General features: G+C 43.1%; 1 protein-coding gene across 1 annotated transcript in view; it reads right to left on the bottom strand.

The window, feature by feature from the left end:
- The window catches only part of LOC126183371 (liprin-alpha-1), a 1,187,054-nt gene that overhangs the window by 335,794 nt on the left and 834,991 nt on the right, over positions 1 to 16,269 (bottom strand). Inside the window, exon 5 of the mRNA XM_049925301.1 lies at positions 15,227 to 15,391. Within this exon, the coding sequence (XP_049781258.1) occupies positions 15,227 to 15,337 (111 nt within the window). The 5' untranslated portion in view covers positions 15,338 to 15,391. The remainder of the gene's footprint in view (positions 1 to 15,226; positions 15,392 to 16,269) is intronic.

Genomic DNA, 16,269 nt, shown 5'->3' with positions numbered 1-16,269 from the left:
CCCCGAAACTATAGAATACTGTAGCTGGAGAGTAAGGCAACAAAATTAGCTTTACTTAGGGAAATAAAGCGAAAAGGAATGCTGTGCATAAAAATTACAAACTGATGAATTTTCATGGAGAATTTAATAATTTATATCATCAACTACGAGGATCACCAGACAAATTCTTCGACTACGCGTGAATGAGCAGAGGAGTATTCGACTATCTCATTAATAAATTAAAGAAGAATGTTTTTTTTACTTGATCAAGAACCCATAAATGCGGAAGAATGACTACTAAATACAAAAAATGAGCGCAGTAAGCAAAATCTAGCTCTGATGTAACGGTAGCGTTCCTGGTTTGTGAATACGGCTACAAAAAGGTCCTTGGTTGGATGACAACTACTTTCTATACTTTACCTGGCTCAGCTACAATTCGGTATACTAAGTTTTGTGTATACTGTTTACACTGGATCGCTAAGTAAAAGGTCTTGCCAAAGTACTTGATCTTTAAGGGTATACACACCTATCCCAGTTTATCACACACATTAAATTCCTAATAAATCACAATGAACAACCTTGAAATTTTACAGATATTTGATGTTGCGAACGTAATTCGTCAGCAGTCAGTTTTAAGGCCAAGCGTTTCAGTTGATCTAAATAGTCTATAAAAGTAAAGCATACAAATTTTTTGATGAGAAAATCGAACTTTTTGTGAAATGATTTGTCCAGAAATATGAAATGAAAAATATTAGGGAAACGTTTGATGCGCTTGATTTTCTGTTCGTGATTTCGAGCATAATGCAAAGGCGCGTAGGATGTTTCTCTGATCTGTTTCTTTCTTATACACAAATCAGTTCACAAAATATTTGACCGATTTCTTTCATTTTTTTATTTTCAAGTTTTATTCGGAAAGCATGATCTTACTGACTCCTCGTTTGCCTTCCTAATGTCTTCTGTTCTCGAAACTCCTAACTTTGGTTCTTGATTCGAAGGAAGCCGTTTTGACGTTTAAATACCGCACCAATGTATCTTTTTATGTGCAAAAATGGGCAGGTCTTGAACAGATGAACTTTTTCACACTTCATTTACATCTCATGGTGTAATTAATACAGTGTCTTGTTCTCGCTCTGCTCACGCGTTTACAAAACGTATCGTGATTAATCACACGATAAAATAGCCCTTTCTGCGTGCTGTCATTTCCAAAAAACATCGTTTCGATATCTTGAGCCGTTTATGAAATACGACGATTTTTACGACCACTTGATTCCCGAAGCGCAGGAAAGACCCGCAGATGTAACAACCAATGTCTCAAGAATGAAAAGAGAAATCATTCCGCTCTCAACTTTAAATAGAATTTAGATATATTGTTTACATTTCATACGCAGTAATGTATGGCCTTAAATGAACTATACTTGAAGTGATTTTACCTCTGCAAATTCTTAAAAATTTCGTGCAGCCATGTGCTCAGTTTCGTGCAGCACAGTAACTATGAGCAAAATAACGGAAATAAATTCAGACCTTTATCGAGCAAAGATAAAGCTATAAGACGCGGAAAAATCAATTTTTTTCACCGAATAGTTTTCTTAAACCCATAGCTTCCCTCGCGTATGCTGCAATGCTCCGCCAAGAAGACATGTGGCTGTCGCTTCACTGTCGCGCGTGCTGCAGCGACAAGATACAAACACGTTTGAATTCAAACGTCGCTAGTTGTAGCATACAACAGGCAGCGCCACGGACGTCGCCCATGTAGGACACTTCCGTAACCATACCTGCAGTGGTGTTTCGTTCCTTGCGACGAAACGGGCTCCCAGCTCGCGTAAGCGCATGCGCTGTTTTGAGTTTGGGCTGCGATACGCGGCTGATGCGGACGCCGTCGAACAAATGCACCGGTGACTTGCGACTGAGGTGTTCTACATAGCGTTGTCGCATAATGTCTACGCAAAGAACACAACAAAGAGATACTCACAGAAAGTAATACTCTGTGAGTTAAGTCTCTCAGCATCAGTGTCTTTAGATTTAAAGCATCAAGGGCGCTTTGCTCCAGTATCATCAAAAATGGTTCAAATGGCTCTGAGCACTATGGGACTTAACATCCATGGTCATCAGTCCCCTAGAACTTAGAACTACTTAAACCTAACTAACCTAAGGACAGCACACAACACCCAGCCATCACGAGGCAGAGAAAATCCCTGACCCCGCCGGGAATCGAACCCGGGAACCCGGGCGTGGGAAGCGAGAACGCTACCGCACGACCACGAGATGCGGGCCAGTATCATCACTGTAGGAAAATGCCACTTTGTCGAAAATTCCTTTCCTTATTCCAAAAGTTTTTCTGTTCAAGGAACTGGAAATGAACAGGAGAAAGTTTGTAGACAAATGCGGACAGTACTTCTTCCACAATTTTGCTGACGTATTCTGTAGAGATTCGGAAGGAAAAAACTAGAGATGGGAAAGATTCACTTATTGCTAAAAACCTGAAAAATATAATTAAGCTAGGGCGCTGTTATAAGTCTATATTTCACGGCATGTAAGTGATATTTTCAAGAACATATGGAGAAACATTACTGCCTCATGTCGAAGAAATAGAAGAGAAAGAATGCATGGAACAGGATCAAATGTCTCAGCGAAGCCAAAGAAATGGGTTCTGTGTGATCATTAGTTTTCCCTGGGTACGGTTCAACACGAAAGAAAATAAGTAAATTTCTTAATTTTAAGCGTACTACTTTCCTCTGCCGGTAGTTTTCGCTTCTTTGCCTCCGGAAAAAATAATCTGGTCTGTTGAAGCGCCTGCAGGAAATTTAAGGACAGGCGTAAATTTCATAGAATCCGTACGTGTCCCTAAAGTAACAGCATTTTAGTCAGTGTTTTACATGATGATATTATACATCTTAACTACTGGTTTTCAGTTAAGTTTCACTGCTGTAGCTCTAATAATGGAATGTTTTACCGTTATGTAAACAGAGCTAAGAAATCCTCTTTTGCTGAATGAAATGTTTCCGTTCTCTAAAACTGATACTCCTACAGCTATGAAATTTTTACTGTTGTTCTATTACAGCATAGAGAGCGTGCAAATACTAACGATAAAAAATTCCGTTCTTATGACTAAATTTCATCTTTCTCGAAAATCGCTAGTCCTACATCTATTAAATTTTTACTGTTTTATTACAGCATAGAAATCATACGAATACTAAAAACTCGTTTCGTCGCCTCTCAAACAAAATTTTACCTCGAATCAGTTTCCTTCCGCGACGACTTCCGATTGGCAACATTTAAGACCCATTTTGACAGTGGATCCATTACAATCAAGACACGGAGAAAAGTAATGCGTGGTCAGTATTTGTCTAAGTGTTGCAAATCGGTAGTTATCGTGGCTCGAAACTGACTAATTTTGCCACCGAATTCACCGGGGAAAAAATAATCTCATTATCCTATCCATTTTGGTTGGTGAACACCGCAGCTGTTTTTGTAAATTACAGTGTAAGAAATATTGCAACCAGCCGCAAGTTTTCTTGAAAAGATTTTATTGTATCATTACCAGTTTCGGGCCGAGCCCATCGTCAGATGCTAGCATTGACATTTTTTACATTTGTATCATCCTGAAAAGCCCTTTTTCTGGATGACACAAATGTGAAAGAAGTCAAACCTACCGTCTGACGATGGACTCGGGTCCGAAACTAGTAAGGGTATAATAAAATCATTTCAAGAAAACCTGTTGCTTGTTGCAGTATTTCCTACAGCGTAATTTAAAAATAATCTTGTTTGAGAGGTAACCAAATCAGTAGGAATTTTTTCTAATTTTGTATTATTATTCTTGTGGTTGATACGGTTTAATTTAAAATTTACTAGTAGTAGACTAAGTAGTTTTAGAGAAAGAAAACTTTTAGTTGGGAAAACAGGCTATTTTAGCTCTGTTTACAAAACGAGAAACATTAAATCTTCAAAGTATTAGAACTAGAGCACGGAAATTTCAACTATGAACTCATAATTCAGATATCTAATATCATATAAAACATTGACTGAAATATTGTTACTTAGGTGACACATGCGGATTCAACGAAATTTAGATGTGTCCCTAAGCTTTCTGCAAGCACTGTATTGATAAATTTGACGAACAAAACAGAAAATACTTTGTTGCAGATCTGTCTCGAATATTTGACTCTTTCAGTCGCAAGAAAAGCTCAACAGTACTGTTTCAGACGTTGTGACTGATTCCAGAGACAATACAGAAGTTGTGCCCATACCACTTAACCTGGGAGAGAATGAGATGAGAGAGACACAAGCTCCATTAACTGTTTCATATGGACATACAACTTCCGTGCAGATAAACAAAGGTCTCAATCCCAATGACACGAGTTTACGTAAGAGGAAGAAAATGAGTGTTGAGGACAAAATGTATCTCCTGCTAGAGAAAAAATAAAGACAGACTGAAAGGGAGAAAGCATCCGCAGAACTGAAAATAAAATACTTAGAGGCGCCAAAGAAGAATTTTTTTTTTTTTAGTGAGCGTGGGTATGACTATGAGAACATCCCATCCCACTACTTTAGTTCAGTAAAAAAACGCATATGGAATTTAGGAATTAAATGATGAATATAAAACTGAAAAATAAGAAGCTTAAAAGTGTGAGAACAACTAATATTATTTGAGAATGGTAGGGCAGTACGTATTTCATTATAAAACTGTTGAACTTTTTACTACATTTTGTAAGTTTCTTAAAAGCAGCTTGCCGTTTTAATGAATACAGTTTATATTAAGTTCTCTCTCTCTCTCTCTCTCTCTCTCTCTCTCTCTCTACGTTGCTGTAAACCTGTCGATGGTGGGAGGGTAAATAAAAGCTTTGATCACAGTGATTCAGTACTATATAGAAGTTATTACCTAAATTATATGAAAAGTGTTAATAAATAGCTATTTTCCAAACGTTTCACTCTTTTCACCTTAAAGGAGAAATGTGACAGCATGTAGCGGGGAGGGGTTCAATTACCATCTGAAAACATTTGTTCTTGACAATAAATGACGAATTACGTAACGTTCCATGATGTGATAAAAGTTACGAGTTGTTCAACAAGTAGAGCTGTGACAAAGAGAAGAATTATTTTAATAATGTTATCCAACAATTTGTGTATTACTGAATAAAATAAGCGTCACTGCGAGGTTTTCAACTGAACTGACGGTTTTCTTGAACAGGTTGCTTTTTTTCTGTAAGATGCAAAATATGCGCAAACTAACCTAAAAAAAGTCTGAATTTGGTGTCGTCATTTACAAGGTTTAATAAAAATATTATAACAACCTTCACTGTAATGTGCCGCAATATCATCATCATCATCCAACATCAAGCTGAGGAGCCACGATAACATGACCGTGTCATTTTCTTCTTGTAGTAAAATACCTAAGTAGTTCAAAATCAGATTCAATTCGACGGCGCTTCCCTCCATTCCGTTGCCGCTGGTGTCGCAACTGCGCCTGGAAAAACAGCGGCGACCGAAGACGAAATTCTGTCGTGTCGCCGTATAGCTGGGCGAGCAGGCAGCCTATTTCCTCGGGGGTGTCCGTCGCTGTCGCACTTTGGACAACGCACCTTTATCGCTCCATGTACGTTCCGGCCCTCCGTCAGTTTTACTTGGGCTCCGCGTGAAATTCAACTGAATCGCGCTGAACAATGAACGTGTTAACGGGGCTAAAGTAACAAAATTCCTGGGGGCTTAGTCGGGACAGCAGGGTGGATGTTCCCAATGAAATGTTCGCAATAACCCTTGCGTTGGTCTTGCTGTGGGAGTGCGAGCACAATCAGTTACATTAATCACGAGTCCAGTCCCCTTTGCTGCGTAGCGTCTGTCGTAGTTTCCACAGAGTGGTACAGTGGGATGCGGCAATAAAGTAAATGGGGATGTAATTTCACCATAACCTTCCATATAGATAGCATCACTGTTAACTAGTTTATCTTTCTCCGTTCGGGAGGGGGGGGGGAGGGTGTGGGTGTGGGTGTGTGTGTGCGTGTGTGCGTGTGTGTGTGTGTGTGTGTGTGTGTGTGTGTGTGTGTGTGTGTGTGTGGAAGGAAGGATGCTCCATTTTCCATGGAGGATCACTCTCGCCCATAACACACACCTGTAATGATCTGCATTAGGAAATCATCTCCTCCACTGTTGCGCATGAAGTGCTGCAAGGATGGGCCCGTTCTGTTATATCTGTGCTCCGATACACAACTTCATAATAATTCAACCGCTTACGAATGATTGAAGCGATTCCTTCAGAACAAGCCAACACACACGGCATAATGATATTTACGGATTGCTTCCAAACATTGCAATATGACATCACAGGGAAAAAGAAAACTCCCGAGCGACCAGGACGCTCTCTGTTTATGATTCTTCTTCGTGCTTTATTGAATTCTTGTAAAAATATTCAACACACGTCTCAGCGAAACACAGCTGTCACTACATTTCACGATGCCCATGCTTCGTGGACAATTCCGTGGCCGACAAAAATAGCCTAACTGCGCGCAGTCTAGTCGGGTACGCTCCTGCAACAAGCTTGCCATCTGCACCTGCTGCAGTGCAAAGTGCTCTCAGCAGAACGCTGTGCTATGGCTGAGAGTGTGGATTCGCATCCGGGAGGACCTGGATTCAAATTGATGTCCCAGATTTAAGTTTTGTCGCAGTTTCCCAAAATTTACGAAGACAAATAGTTGTTTCGGAATAACACGGCCAATTCATTTCTCTTCCACATCTTTCCCAGACCCGAGCGGAAATGAAACCATCTTCCTTCCGTACGACGGATTTGTGCCCAAAGTTTTCATGCTGTTGTGACAGTGCATTGTAGAAAACATACGCATATTTTGTTCATAATTCATTTCTTGAATAAAAACGACTTACATTTTGATTTACCTTCGTATTTTCAGTGATAGTTGGTTTGATAATGCTGGAGCATAGTTTGTTACATTATATTTGAGTTGAGTTTCTTAATTTTATTAAATTTTTGCTAGTGCCTGAGTGCTGGTTCTCAATGTCCTTAAAGGTAGGTGTGTGTGTGTGTGTGTGTGTGTGTGTGGGTGTGTGGGAGGGGGGGGGGGGATGAGGAGAAGGGGACTTCTGCAAAATCTCACTTAGGACCGGCTTATGTTCCAGTTCATTTTTACTTTACCTGTAATCCTGGCTCTCTTTTAGTTCTATTTCTGATTTTCTTCTGCTTTTCCGCTGAAGACCGTCGTGACGGCTTTCGACCTCCCTTCGCTGGACATTATATGCAAAATTTCGTCCCAAAATCTACGTACAGCCATATCTTGGAGCATGCCAGTTACACTAAATCTGTTGCGTTGGACTTTTAAGTACTCGTCGCCGATAGCTTCCGTTTTGTTCAGTACGAAAAGTACTACCTACGTTTTATTTATTTAGCGTATGGCTCATAACATCACAGTAAAAATTACAGAAACAACAAGATTCAAGAAAAATCACATGTATAAACAGAACAATAAATAACAGTTTGTATATAAGGACACCACCAATTGTAAATTTACACTCACAGAAGAGCAATCACAAACAAACGTCCAGCTTAGATAATATGTAGTCCATTGCCTCTTGGGTCGCCATTAGGAAATCCTGTGGGTCAGCCTCATATGCCCTTACTGGGCATTCCAGCACGATGTGTTTTACCGTCTGTCTCTTAGCGCCACAGTCGCACGCGGCCGAAGGAAGTTTACCCCATCTGTTTAAGGAATCGGCGCATCTCCCACAGTTGGTTCTGACGAGTTGACCAAACTTTGCGAGGGCAATCAAATCCTTTTGGTTTACTAAAGATGCATGGCATACTGTGGCACTTTACTGCTGTTCTGCTCTCCCATTCCTCTTCCATCGGTCATTTATTTTAAAGTTGGTTTGGTGCAGCGCCTGTGCGGTCTTTAGTGGAGGATGCCTAGACCGGAGTCGGTTTTCTCGGATGTCGCGAGTATCTTCATGGATTTGTAATTGAGGGTTGGTCATGATTTTTTGAAATTCTCTAACCAGAGCGTGTTCTCGGCGCAGGTTAGGAGGGGCTATGTTACTGAGAACGGACAGCCACACTGTAGGAGTTGGCCTGATTGTGCCTGATATAATACGCACTGTTGCATTAAGTTGGCTATCAACCGTGTGTGTGTGTGTGTGTGTGTGTGTGTGTGTGTGTGTGTGTGTGTGTGTGTGTGTGTGTGTTTGCTGTTGAGCCACACTGGGGCACAGTATTCTGCAACTGGGTACACCAAGCCAAGTGCGGATGTTCTTAAGTTAGATGCTGTGTAGCCCCAAGTGGTACCACAGAGCTTCTGCAATATGTTATTGCGTGTTTTAAGTTTCGCTGCAGTTTTCGTCGGGTGTTCTTTGAATGTTAGTGTCCTATCTAGGGTAACCCCAAGGTACTTTGGGTGTTTGCTGTTATTTAGTGTTTTCCCGTCTAGATATACATGTAGTTCTCTGTTGGCCATTTTGTTGTTCAAATGGAAGGCAGATACTTCCGTCTTTGTAGCACTAGGTTGTAGCCTCCATTTTCTAACGTTCTCGCTGAGAATCCCTAGGTCATTCATAAGGATATCTTCGGCAGTTTCTATATTTCTGTGGGCCGTTGCCAGAGCCCAGTCGCCAGCATAACCAAATCTGCGCGATCTGGTTGCGGGCATGTCAGCGATGTAAAGGCTGAAAAGAAGGGGCGCAAGGACAGAGCCTTGTGGGAGTCCATTATTGAGTTTCATTTGTTTACTTCTCTCATTCCCATTATTACTTGGAAGGTTCTATTTGACAACATATCGTCAATGAGGTTGGTTATCTTCTTGCAGGGGACGGCACAGATTAATTTGTACATGAGTCCCTGTTTCCAAACTGTATCATACGCTGCTGTTAGGTCTATGAATGCTGCAGCTACTTTATGTTTCTTCTGCAACCCCACCTCTATGTATGTTGTCAGTGATAGGACTTGATCTGTACAGCAGCGATAGGGACGGAATCCTGCTTGTTCGATAGGGATTTTTTTCAATATAGTTTGGCCTATTCTGTTGAGGAGCAGTCTTTCTAGTAATTTATAGACCATACTGAGAAGGGCAATGGAGCGGTAACTCTCTGGTCTATCGCCTGGTTTACCAGGTTTCAGGACTGCGATGATCTTTGCTCGTTTAAGTGAGGGAGGAACGTTACCCACTTGGAGTAAATGTTACCCACTGCCCGTAAAGAACTTAGCCAGCCATTATTTTGTGTAGGCTCCGACATGTATGAGGAACTCAGGGTGGATACCATCGAAACCCGGAGCTTTGCCTGGTTTAATCTTCTTCAGGGCATTGGTAACCTCCTCGATACGAATATCTGATGAATATTCTGAGTCCATTGCACGGGTCCTTTTTAAAGTTTTTAAGTCCTCCTTCACTTTTGTTGTGTGCTTTCTATCTCGCGGGGCTCTAGACGCAGAAACTATGCGGGTTGCAACCTTGTTGGGAGATATTTCGTCCTTTCTATATTCAGGTGGATTTGCGCCTCAAAGTTTACGCAGTAGGGACCAGGCTTGTCGGCTTGACTTTGAAAAGTCTAGATTTTCAACAGTATTCTCCCATTTTTGCCGTCTAATAAAGTCGATGTTATGTAATAGTTCATCCGCTATTTCCCGGTCCCCATTCTAGAGGAACTCCGCGTACAGGTCATCGCATATCCCAGTCCAACCGGGAATGTATTCTTTGCGGTACCCTCTTGGGATCGCTGTTTTCGCAGAGCTAATGACCGCTCCCACAAACCTCTCATAGCTCTTGCTGGTTGGAGGGCTCCAGCTCACGGTATAATCAAGTTGTTCAGAGAACTTTGTCCAGTCAGCTTTTGTAAAATTCCACCTTGGTCGAGGGTAAGACCTTATTATCGGGATGGATATACCGATATTAATAAGCACAGGGCGGTGCTGGCTATGAGGGAAGTCCGTCAGGACCCTTCTAGAGGCTGTCAGTGGTTTATCGCTTGTATCTCTCGAAACGAAGCACAGATCCGGGTTATAGTCGCAATTCCATGCGGCTTATCTGCATGTCCCTCGGTCCTTGGCATCAAAGACCAGATATGTACACTCCTGGAAATGGAAAAAGGAACACATTGACACCGGTGTGTCAGACCCACCATACTTGCTCCGGACACTGCGAGAGGGCTGTACAAGCAATGATCACACGCACGGCACAGCGGACACACCAGGAACCGCGGTGTTGGCCGTCGAATGGCGCTAGCTGCGCAGCATTTGTGCACCGCCGCCGTCAGTGTCAGCCAGTTTGCCGTGGCATACGGAGCTCCATCGCAGTCTTTAACACTGGTAGCATGCCGCGACAGCGTGGACGTGAACCGTATGTGCAGTTGACGGACTTTGAGCGAGGGCGTATAGTGGGCATGCGGGAGGCCGGGTGGACGTACCGCCGAATTGCTCAACACGTGGGGCGTGAGGTCTCCACAGTACATCGATGTTGTCGCCAGTGGTCGGCGGAAGGTGCACGTGCCCGTCGACCTGGGACCGGACCGCAGCGACGCACGGATGCACGCCAAGACCGTAGGATCCTACGCAGTGCCGTAGGGGACCGCACCGCCACTTCCCAGCAAATTAGGGACACTGTTGCTCCTGGGGTATCGGCGAGGACCATTCGCAACCGTCTCCATGAAGCTGGGCTACGGTCCCGCACACCGTTAGGCCGTCTTCCGCTCACGCCCCAACATCGTGCAGCCCGCCTCCAGTGGTGTCGCGACAGGCGTGAATAGAGGGACGAATGGAGACGTGTCGTCTTCAGCGATGAGAGTCGCTTCTGCCTTGGTGCCAATGATGGTCGTATGCGTGTTTGGCGCCGTGCAGGTGAGCGCCACAATCAGGACTGCATACGACTGAGGCACACAGGGCCAACACCCGGCACCATGGTGTGGGGAGCGATCTCCTACACTGGCCGTACACCACTGGTGATCGTCGAGGGGACACTGAATAGTGCACGGTACATCCAAACCGTCATCGAACCCATCGTTCTACCATTCCTAGACCGGCAAGGGAACTTGCTGTTCCAACAGGACAATGCACGTCCGCATGTATCCCGTGCCACCCAACGTGCTCTAGAAAGTGTAAGTCAACTACCCTGACCAGCAAGATCTCCGGATCTGTCCCCCATTGTGCATGTTTGGGACTGGATGAAGCGTCGTCTCACGCGGTCTGCACGTCCAGCACGAACGCTGGTCCAACTGAGGCGCCAGGTGGAAATGGCATGGCAAGCCGTTCCACAGGACTACATCCAGCATCTCTACGATCGTCTCCATGGGAGAATAGCAGCCTGCATTGCTGCGAAAGGTGGATATACACTGTACTAGTGCCGACATTGTGCATGCTCTGTTGCCTGTGTCTATGTGCCTGTGGTTCTGTCAGTGTGATCATGTGATGTATCTGACCCCAGGAATGTGTCAATAAAGTTTCCCCTTCCTGGGACAATGAATTCACGGTGTTCTTATTTCAATTTCCAGGAGTGTATTTTGTTCCTCGGACCAATCGACCAGCATGTCTCCACTGCTATCATTCGTACTGTATTTCCACATTTCGTGGTGACTATTATAGTCTCCAACGTATACGCTTGGGTGTGCGTGGATCTTTATCACTTCAGCCGGCCATGTACTAGCAGGAGGTTTATAGATGTTAGTTACTGTAACTTCTCCTACTTTGATGACAACTTGATGGATATCATTTGGAATAGAGGCTTCAACTAGAAAGGCGTCATCTATGTCCCCACGCACATATGTCGCAACGCCATAGTGTCTGTTATACGTGGCTCCAAGTAGATCATATCCCAGAATCCTTCCTCTAGCTTCAAGCTCGGCTCTATTTTCAGCATGAGTTTCCTGTGTGGCTACCAGGTCAATGTCGTTAACGTGTAAAATTCTCCGCAATACTTGACATTTTGCTCTGCTTATGCCCTCAATGTTGAAATGGCAGATTCTGATGCATGGTCCGAGATCCATAGTCAGTTGGTCCCTAAAAGGACCGTTGTATGTATCTTGCATAGCGCTTTGTCTGTCGTTCTGTTTCACTGTGATGTGGGGCAGGAATTCTTCGTTCGGTCTGCCGCCAGTTGTGTTAGTTCATTTAGCGTTACCCAGGGTGCACCACGTGGAGGCGAACTAACTTTACACCTACGATAGGAAGATAACCATGGTTGAAATCCCAGTCGGATGTATGGTTATAATTTCTCAAAAATGATCATCGTATCACACTATCCATCAACAATAAAAGAATTTCATCTCAGTTATGAAGCACTTAGTAAGGTCGTTTAGGCAGAGAGTTCCGACTATCCATGTTAGGAAGATTTACGTTCCATCAACTGTCGTTGCGATCATGTCTAACGGTTTCATGAAAAGTTTTAAAAGACAAAGTTAGTCCTCGACCGCCTTTACTGCTGTCGTCACGAAAGGCAGAATAAGTCCAGCACTTAGTCATCTTTGTTGACAGTTAATACATTAATCTTAGTGTGTTTTATACGCTTTAACTGGGATTCTGGTAAATCTCAGAAGATTGGTGCCCTGCAAAATTCCGTTGTCTTTCCCACGCATGCAGTTGTCTATGCATTCTTTACACCGCATAATGTACACGGTGATACCGAAACCTCGCAAGCCATCGAGATCCAGCGACAAGAGTTTCATACGGAGAGCAAAACTCATTCTACACAGCGTTAAACGATGTGAGATAGATTTTATGGGAGATCCAGAAATTATACTACTTCGATGAAGGTAGACTTACCTCCCCTAAAGGACGCCTGGGAATCGAAGACGGATCCCAACAGAATCTTTCAACCCGAGCAAAATATAATCCCGTAACATTACTTCCAAGAAAAGGCATATGCAAATAAATTTTTCATCAGAACAGAGGCGACTGCAAATACAGTTTCCTATAATCAACTGTTACAGTCATGGTCACTAAGTGTCACCCACACCTAGAAACGACGTGTTGACCTCGGTAATCAAATTTAAACTGCGGCTTGAATCATAATGTAACTCCATTTAAATCATGCAATATGAAATTCCGTATCCCGTGGATCTATCTGCAGGCGCTTCTTTTTATACAGTTGCTTCTATCAGGTACTAACAAACCTAATGTTAAATACAACACACAAACTGAATAGTAATGTGAAAGTAAGTTATTGTTATGGGTAGAAGCATTTATTCTCTGCGTAGCAACATCAACCAGCTCCACAAACACACAAAATAGCATAATGTAACATCGTAACGCATTATTTCACGTTAAGCGATCTTCCATGTTTCTAGAGTTCATTTCCGTTGCTGCATTAGTAAGGACTCTTTCTGTCAACACAATCATTTTTGTAGTAATATTTTATCTAAATAGTCACTCTGCAGTTCACAATCGAGTGCTTGGCAGAGGATTCATTGGACCACCTTCAAGCAATTTCTCTACCGTTTCAATCTCGAACAGCACGCGGGAAAAACGAACACTTACATTTTAATTTCTCTTATTTCATTGTAATAATCATTCCTTCCTATGCAGGTGTGCGCCAAAAAAATATTTTCATACTCTGGGGAGAAAGTTGGTGACTAAAATTTTATGAGAAGATCCTGCCGCGACGAAAAACGTCTTTGTTCTAATTATTGCCACCGGAATCCACGTATCATACCCGTGGCGCTGTCTCCCCTAGTTCGCTATAGTATAAAACGAGCTGTCCTTCTTTGAACTTTTTCGACGTCCTCCGTCGATCCTATATGATTCGGATCTCTCACAGCACAGCAACACTCCAGAAGAGTGTACGATATGTAACATACATTTTCTTAATACCAGATGCAAGCAACTGATTAGAAATAAAGCATCTGAAGATGGATCCAAACGATCTGAAATGTCAAAGTTTATAATTTAAGTAAAGTTATTTTGTGACTGGAAGCGGAATTTATACGTACGTACATTATAAGCTTGGCCACGATATGATTTCTCATTATGTCACAGCGGGGTGTGTGTAGGGGGGGGGGGGGGTGTTCACAATTCGTTGTTGGTGCCCTCCAATATACCTTGCTGTCACAACCCGCATTAACGAGCTACGAAAGCTTAAGTTTTAAAAAATAACGTACTACTATTGAATTAAAACACTTTATAGAAATAGTTTACATCAGTGGTTCAAACATCAATCAGTATAATGTCTGCGAAATTACAGTTTAAATAAATACAACATGTGAAAAGCATTTATCCAATAATTTAAGAACTATGTGTGACATCGCACTGTTTGAGGAATTTTAACAACAATAAACTTTTACATCTTCACAATTTACACGGCACAAAACTGAAGTGTACATTCACTGTTGTTGGTTATTTTACTAAGCTCTATAATTGTGAACCGAAGTCTTCAGACTATGGCTATGCAAGCATATATTCTGTCCTTTTCACCAACTTTCGGGAAAGTCAGTCTTCCAGTTTTTTTTTTTTTTTTTTTTCCTCTTCTTAGTGGAGGATGTTGGCCCCTTCCTGTGATCTGTCCTTTCCATTTGTGGATTCGCTTGGTTGGCAGCAGGTACCGTCATCCAGTTAATTGACGCGGTTTCCTGGCTGGAATGATTTCTACAGCCAGTCAGGCCGAAAACCAATTCACATGGGCTAATACTTAAAAATGCAACTAAAAATTATCCTGTTTTCAACGAAGCTTGTAATTTCTTATCTTCGTTATCACAATACTGGGTTCTCCGAAAGTTACCAATAAAATTTGAAAATTAATATCGATAAAACTGTAAATTTTTTTTATCAAAATGTTTTTTTTTGGTGGGGGGGGGGGGGGGGAGGAGGAGGCCCCATAAGCCAATCCCGTCCCCCTTCCCCTTGGAACCGCGCCTGGGGTAACGCGCACGGATTGCATACTTCGCTGTAAATATTTTCTTCGTAAATTATGTTAAATTGTAAGCAGTTTGAAGTAGTTAATCCGGAAGAAAATAGCAAGGCGTATTTTTGGACAATAATAATTGTGACCAGCACGTCACTTCCCGGATTTGGGGAGATACGCCGGAACCGGATCGGCAGACTTGACTACGAGAAAACTTTCGCACTCTCACAGTTGGAGTACAAAAATTCCGTCCCGTGGAATGGGGGGGGGGGGAGGGGGAGATATGGCGACACGAATGGCATCTGATCACCCTTATTGACAAATCCAGTAACTAACATGCCGACCCCGTGAAGATAAAGGATAAGAAGGAGGAAAAAGAAGAAGAGTGCTAGTGTGCAGATTGTAGACTAGGATGAGAGAAAAGTGCGGGTCACCTTCTCGTCGAGCGCTTTGTGGTGCTCGAAGAGGCTCTTGAGCGCCTTGAGCACCTCGACCTCGCTGGAGACGCCGGACTGCGCCGCCGCCTGGCGCTTCACCACCGTCATCCTCAGCGAGCGCTCGTGCCGCGACACCAGGCACTCCAGGTGCTCCAGCAGCAGCTGCAACACCCAAACATCACCACACTCTACCACTGTTGCTTCATCCTCAACGTCAATAACTTCAACGTATTGCGCATAAATACCCATTACTGTTCGACATCACTAATGGTGATAAAACATTGGAAACAATAACAACTGAAAAATACTTACGAGTAACAATCCGGAGCAACAATGGCCACATAAAATGTAGGAAAAGCATATGCCAGACAGATTCACTGGAATAATCTTACGGAATCTACTGAACAAGGTTTAAATGGCTCTGAGCACTATGGGACTCAACATCTTAGGTCATAAGTCCCCGAGAACTTAGAACTACTTAAACCTAACTAACTAACCTAAGGACATCACACACACCCATGCCCGAGGCAGGATTCGAACCTGCGACCGTAGCAGTCCCGCGGTTCCGGACTGCAGCGCCAGAACCGCTAGACCACCACGGCCGGCCTACTGAACAAGGGGCCAATAAAATATTGGTTCGATCTGTCCTCGACTACAGCTGGGGCAGACGCTACGAGAGACGCCTTATGTACCATGGGAAAGCAGACTTCCAGAAGAGGAAGACAACATATTGCTTCCTACCACATACATCTCGCGAAATGACCAAGGCGAGTAAATCAGATAAATTGCAGCACATACTTCGTTCTTCCCGCGCATCATTCGCAGACCGAACAGGAAGAGGGGGAAGTGGTAGTGATACCACAAGTACTTCGACCACAGCTCTTAATATAGCTTGAGGTGCGACATGGAGATGTAAATCATCGGACAGTTTCCTTATCGGCGAAAACGGCCAATTTCTTCTACAGTTCTTGCGCAGTCTTTACATGTAAAGAACAAACGCGACATCGAAATTAAGTTTCCCTAACTGATAATGAAAAGAA

This window comes from Schistocerca cancellata, chromosome 4, assembly GCF_023864275.1.
Source record: "Schistocerca cancellata isolate TAMUIC-IGC-003103 chromosome 4, iqSchCanc2.1, whole genome shotgun sequence".
NCBI lineage: Eukaryota > Metazoa > Arthropoda > Insecta > Orthoptera > Acrididae > Schistocerca > Schistocerca cancellata.
The sequence above is the reverse complement of the archived record's forward strand: the minus strand, read 5'-3'. Positions and strand labels throughout refer to the sequence as shown.